At 43.3% G+C, this 6598-nt stretch overlaps 1 protein-coding gene across 2 annotated transcripts; it reads left to right on the top strand.

Moving 5' to 3' along the window:
- Positions 1-366: 366 nt before the first annotated feature.
- LOC100479408 (gamma-crystallin D) lies at positions 367-2075 on the top strand. Of its 2 annotated transcripts, none has more exons than XM_034644487.1 (3): positions 367-375; positions 466-704; positions 1799-2075. In XM_034644487.1, the coding sequence occupies exons 1-3, from the start codon at positions 367-369 to the stop codon at positions 2073-2075; spliced, it is 525 nt and encodes a 174-aa protein (XP_034500378.1). The 2 variants fall into 2 exon arrangements, with proteins under 2 accessions (XP_034500378.1, XP_002918140.2); XM_002918094.2 differs by having other exon boundaries at positions 466-708; positions 1803-2075.
- Positions 2076-6598: the final 4523 nt, after the last annotated feature.

Here is a 6598-nt window from a genome sequence, read left to right as displayed (position 1 = left end):
TTTACCATATTAAGGCTGCTACACTTTTTTTGTTTTTCCCCAACCAACACAAATAAAAGTGTAGACTATATATGAAATGGCTGAAGCTCTGTTTCTATTTTTAAATCAACAATGTTCCAAATTACTTTTTTTTTCAAACAGTCTCAATAGCATCAGCCAGTGATAGCAACCTGAATACTCCAGAGAGAATGGGACCAAACCCCACAATGAGCCCTGTGGGCTATGACAGCAAAGAGAAAAAAGAGCACACGAAAATCCCCTCCTCACCCCGCGGGCCCCTTTTGTGTTGTTCCTGCCAACGCAGCAGGCCTCCTGCTATATAGACGCGCGCGCTGGAGGCCCATCACTGACCTCCATCCACCAGCCATGGGGAAGGTGAGCCCAGCGCGGCCCCAGGCCCGGAGGGACCCCCGCACGCTGGGCCGGGGGCCAGGCCTCTAAGCCTCTCCCTCCCTTGCCTTGCAGATCACCTTCTATGAGGACCGGGGCTTCCAGGGCCGCCACTACGAGTGCAGCGGCGACCACCCGAACCTGCAGCCCTTCTTCAGCCGCTGCAACTCCATCCGCGTGGACAGCGGCTGCTGGATGCTGTATGAGCAGCCCAACTACGCGGGCTGCCAGTACTTCCTGCGGCGCGGGGACTACCCCGACTACCAGCAGTGGCTGGGCCTCAGCGACTCGGTCCGCTCCTGCCGCCTCATCCCGCACGTGAGTCCCGCGCCCCATCGGGACACTGAATGGAGAGTTTCAAGCGGAGGTTAAACATCTGGAGTAGTGATCCTTCAGGATAATTGAGGGTTTGGACACAAGACAAGCTATGGTAGCGTAGTTCAACGTAGCTGGCCCCAAACAAAAGTAAAGCGTTCCCCAGGTACCCATTAATCCACAAATATTTATTACGAATGTGTTGGCTTCCCTGGGCATATACGAGCTATAGGTCCTGTCTTGGAATCACTTACAGTGGAGTTGTAGAAAAACCACTAATATCCCACAGAAGAATAATTAGGTGCGGGAATATGTGGGAGTCACAGAGCAGATAGGAGTTGAAAAGGAAACTTGCAAGGGTTCGGGGTTTTTTTAAGACCTCTCTCTCTTTTGCTCCCCACTTGCATATTGTGGTTTACCCCATCTATACAAATAAAAGTTCTTCCTCTCAATGGAGAGAAACACAGAGAAATTTCATGCACGTACCCACATATCTTTCAAATACGTGTTTTAAAACTCTAAGGTTTTTGAAAAATTAGTCCTGGGCCTTACTGATTTTTCTGTCTCATTTTTCCTCATTCTATTCCTAAATTATTAAATGAGAATCAGTTGTTGTCTGAGAGACTTAAGATGTTTAACTTTGCTTTCCACAGAAACAGAAATATCCAAGTCCTTGGTGATCTTGCCAAGATTTATCTTAAACCCAGTGCAAGGTCGTTCACTTCATACACTGACACTACTGTGCAAACACGCATTCTTGAAAACTTAAAAATATCTCCTCAAAATGTCAAAAATAGAAATAAGCTGTTAAAGGTTTGAGGTTCTCTCTGGTACGGGATACTGAGCACGGTTAGTATTTCATCCTGGGGAATATTTAAATATAAAAAGAGTGAAACTTCCTTCTTAATTCTTTCTATCATATTTCATGGTCTTGAAAAGGTACTGAATCTCCGCCTTTGAGAATGGGGACTATATAAATATTGAGAATTAGTTAAGGCTTATCATATATTTCAAAACAGCTTGAGCTGGACTGCATGAGTGTGTTGCGACCATTTCATGCCTTGCTCTCCTCCTCTTTCCATCTCTGGATGAGCCAGGCTGGCTCACACAGGATCAGACTCTATGAGAGGGAGGACTACAGAGGCCAGATGGTAGAGATCACCGAGGACTGCTCCTCGCTCCAGGACCGCTTCCACTTCAATGAGATTTACTCCCTCCACGTGCTGGAGGGCTCCTGGGTCCTCTACGAGCTGCCCAACTACCGGGGGCGCCAGTACCTGCTGAGACCGGGGGACTACAGGCACTACCATGACTGGGGGGCCACGAGTGCCCGAGTGGGCTCATTGAGGAGAGTCATGGATTTCTACTGAAACAAGTTCCTCGTCATTTCTCAATCTGGAAACTAATAAATTATTTTCTGCGTGTTCCTGGCATTGGTTTGCTCATGTTTTTCTTTGGTCCTCCTCTTGTTTAATTATTTACACACACACACAAACCCACACAACGCAAGTGGAAGCCGCTATGTGTGATCCAGAACAAGTAAGACGCGCCTGTCACAATGAAACAAGCCTTCGTATTAAGGAGAACTTTACAGTTTGCGGAACGCTTTTATAGTACATTATCTCATTTGATTCTCTGGTCTTTAAACAAGATGTTGCTTCAAACCAGATGATTAAAAATCTGTTCAGATTTCAGTTTTTCTCTGAGGCATGAGGATCTGAAAAGCTGAGGTTCAGAGATAGTGTGACCCGCTTTGTAAAACACGGATTCTGAAGCTGGGTACCGCGATGGGCTACAGAAGGTTTCGAATCCCTTAAACTGTATGGAAAAGTGGAATTCACACATCTCTGGCAGACTGCCTTGATGCTGAGGCTGTCACACGACACTCGCTGGACGTGGAAACTGAAGGGAAGGAATGCTGGTGGAGAGAGAGAGAAGAGATGGTTCCGGAAAAACGTTGGCCTTCCTGATGGAAGGGAGTAGCTGCCTCTCGTGCCACAATTCCCTTATCTTTTGGACATTTTATACCCAAGAGATAACAAGTGTGAGGAAAATGCCACAATTTCAGAAATGCTGGCCTTGATGTGGTCGAGCCCCTGAATGTCTATCAGTCATGGCTCTCCAGAGAACAGAACCAATAGGATACACATATGAGGAGACTGATGAGAAGTATTGTCTCACCAGTGGGGTCTGAGAAGTCCCATGATCTGCAAGCTGGAGAACCAAGAAAGCTGGTGGTATAATTCAGTCTGGGTCCAGAGGCCTGAGAACCAGGAGCACTGGTGTCTGAGGGCAAGAGAAGATGGATGTCTCAGCTTAAGCAGAGAACGAATTTGTCCTTCCTCCACCCTTTTGTTCTAGTCAGGCCCTCAACAGATCAGATGGTGCATTCACTGGTAAGGGCAATGCCAGCAGTGTTTGACCCTCACAGTTTGAGTAATGGGCGTAAAAGAAACCCAAATTCATTTATGCCACTGTCATTAGTTGTTCTGTTCCTTGTAGTTCAACACACATTTTTAGCTAATACAAAGTATATGTGACTTTTTCTGAGGTGATTGTTGAGTACTGTATTCAAAGACATTCCTAATGGAAAATGCACAAACAAAAAAAAGAGAGAGAGAAGAGAAGAATCAGGAGAAGAAGAAAGAAAGAGCAGGAGAGAAAGAGGAAGGAAATCAGGCACTATAGAACAATGAAGTCATTGATTTTTAACATATTTTAGACCTGGAGATCATCTACAACTTAGATAACTCATTTTATGTAAGGTAAGCTGAAGTCCAATTCCAGTATCAAATAACTAATAATAGAAGTGGCATGAGAAGCTAGAGCGCCTGATTTTCCATTGCGGAATCTGGAAGATTCTTGTCAAAGTAGTTGCCAGTACTAGCTTACTGATTCTTGCCATGAGGTCATTGCAAACAACCAAGCAGGCATTGAATGAAATAAATAGGATAACCCAAAGCTCATTCTATTTCTGCACATCCCCCACACACAGTTAAATATACTCACATAACCTTGTACTTGTACGTATAGTATGTGTGTGTGGGTGTGTTAGCACGCTACACATGTAAGGCTTTAGGGAAGTAGGGCACTATATTCAATTACATTGGTTCTTCTATTTTCTGTTCTGTCTTGTGCTCTCATTGCTAGAATTTTAGAAAAGATGAAGGGTGTGTATGTTCAAAGACTGATCTGATCAAGTCATTTCCCTGCTTAAAAGCCTTTGCTATGTCTCCACTGCCCACAGGGGAAAATGCCTCTTACAAGAACTTAGCCCCAGCCCAATCACTCCCTCTCCTATCACCTGATGCTTCTGACCCACCTGAGTCCTCCCAGCACACCAAGAATTTTCACATCTCTTTGCCTTTGCTCACATCGTTTCCATACCTGAATTACTCTTCCCACCTTCCCCCGATCAAAATTCAACCTCATCTCGGGATGCCTGGGTGGCTTAGTCAGTTAAGTGTCTGCCTTCGGCTCAGGTCATGATCCCAGGGTCCTGGGATCAAGCCCCTCTTCGGCTCCTTGCTCAGCAGGGAGCCTGCTTCTCTCTCTCCCTCTGCTGCTCCCCCTGTTAATGTGCACTCTCTCTCATAAATGAATAAATACATAAATACATACATAAATACATAAATACATAAATACATAAATAAATAAATAAAATCTTTTTAAAAAAATTCAACCTCATCTCTCAGCCAAAAATGAATCTGAATCACTTCAGAAACATTAGACTGGAAGTAGCAGAAACCCCACATCAAACAGATAAGCGATGCAGAAATCTACTAGCTCATGTGACAGAAGGCCTGGCATGGCACAGGATTTAGGGATGGTTGACTCAGCAGCTCAGCAATGTCATGAGGGCCCCAGGTTTTGTCTGTCTCCCACCATAGTTAGCATCTGCACGGTCCCAGAGAAGGCAGGTGTCCCTGGTGACCATAGGTTAGCTGCTAGCTGCAGCCGAGGCAGCACGCAAGGAAGGCTGGGCGAAGACGAGCGCCCAGAGCACAAATTCCCAGGATTAAAGAAGACCCTGAATGGTTACCAGGTTCTTGAGTGTAAGCTTTGGTGATAGAAGGTAATTGGAATGGAAAGAGTAAGGAGAGGGCGAGGGAGAAAGCCCAAGGAGGGAAAGGAACTAATAAAAAAATATTTAAGACATTAAGTATATTTATTATTGTTTTATTTCCTATTATAAAGTAAAAGGACTGTAAGCACCTTAAAATAAGCTGTTTTAAATGCTGCTTAATTCCCTTCTAATCCCTAGTAGTCACCCCATTTTACCATTTTCTTACAATCTCAGAACTATTGAAATCAAGAAGTTAATATTGATATAATAAACATAGATGTATTCTTTTATTTTTGCTCTTGGAAAATGTTTTAAATTGTGGTAAGATACACATAACATAAAATTTACCATAATAACCACCTGTAAGTATTCAATTTGGCAGCAGAAAGTGCATTCACGTTGCTGTGCAACCATCAGCACTATTCATGCCAGAACTTTGTCATTGTCCCAAACTGAAACTCTGCACTCGTTCAACACGAAGTCTGCATCCCCACTTCCCTGTAGCCCCTGGTAACCACCATTCCATTCTCTGTCTCCACGAATCTGACTATTGTATGCACCTCAAATAAATGGAATCATACAGTATTCATCCTGCCTGGCTCATTTCACTTAGCTTGGTGCTCTCAAGATTTGTCCATGTTGTGGCATTTATCAGAATTTCATTCCTTTCTAAGGTTGAATCCTATTTCACTCTATGCATCTACCACATTTTTGCATCCATTCATCCCTCAATTGGCATTTGGGTTGCTTCCATCTTTGGGCTCTGGTGACTGGTGCTGTGAACGTTTGTGTACAAATATCTGTTTGAGTCCCTACTTTCAATTATACTGAGTATGTGCACAGAAGGAAAATTGCTGGATCATCTGGTAATTAAATGTTACATTTTTTGAAGAACTTCCAGTCTTCCACAGTGGCTGCAACATTGCACGTTCCCACCAGCAAGGCACAGCATTTCTAATTTTCTACATCTTCCCTAACACCTGTTATTTTCTATTTTATTTTTGTGTTTTATAATAGCCATCCTCACAGGGATGAAGTAATATCTCATTGTAACTCTGATTGCATTTCCCCGTGATTAGTGATGTTGAACATCTTTTTATGTGATTATTGCCCATTTGTATATCTTCTTTGGAGAAACGTCTATTCCGGTCCTTGTATTAAAAATCAGGGTTTTGTTGCTTTTTGTTTGTTTCTGCTGAGTTGTAGGAGTTCTTTATATACTTGGGATACCCCTGCCTTATCAGATAAATACGATCTGTAAATATTTTTTCACATTCCATGGACTTTCATTCTGTTGATAGTCTCTTTTGTCATACAGAAGCTTTTATTTTCATGAAGTCCAATTTACCTATTGCTTATACATTAGTGTCATATCCAAGAAATCACTGCCAAGTTTAGTGTCATGAAACTTTTCCCCTATGTTTCCTTCTAAGAATTTTATGGTCTTAGTTCTTTAGGTCTTTAATCCATTTTGAGTTAGTTTTTGTTTATGGTGTAAGGTAGGAGTCCAACTTCATTTTTTGCATATGGATATGCATTCTTGCCGGTACCATTTGTTAACAAGACTGCCTTTTCCCATTGAATGGTCTTGCCAACCTTGTCAAAAATCAGTTAACCATATATGCGAGGCCTCGTTTCTGGGTTTTCTGTTCTCTTCCACTGGTCCATATGTCTACGGTTATACTAGTACCACACTGTTTTGATTCCTGTGGTTTTGTAGTAAGTTTTGAAATCAGAAAGTTCAAGTTCTGGGGCGCCTGGGTGGCTCAGTCATTAAGCGTCTGCCTTCGGCTCAGGGCATGATCCCGGCGTTCTGGGATCAAGCCC

Source organism: Ailuropoda melanoleuca, chromosome 2, assembly GCF_002007445.2.
Source record: "Ailuropoda melanoleuca isolate Jingjing chromosome 2, ASM200744v2, whole genome shotgun sequence".
Taxonomy (NCBI): Eukaryota; Metazoa; Chordata; class Mammalia; order Carnivora; family Ursidae; genus Ailuropoda; species Ailuropoda melanoleuca.
The sequence above is the reverse complement of the archived record's forward strand: the minus strand, read 5'-3'. Positions and strand labels throughout refer to the sequence as shown.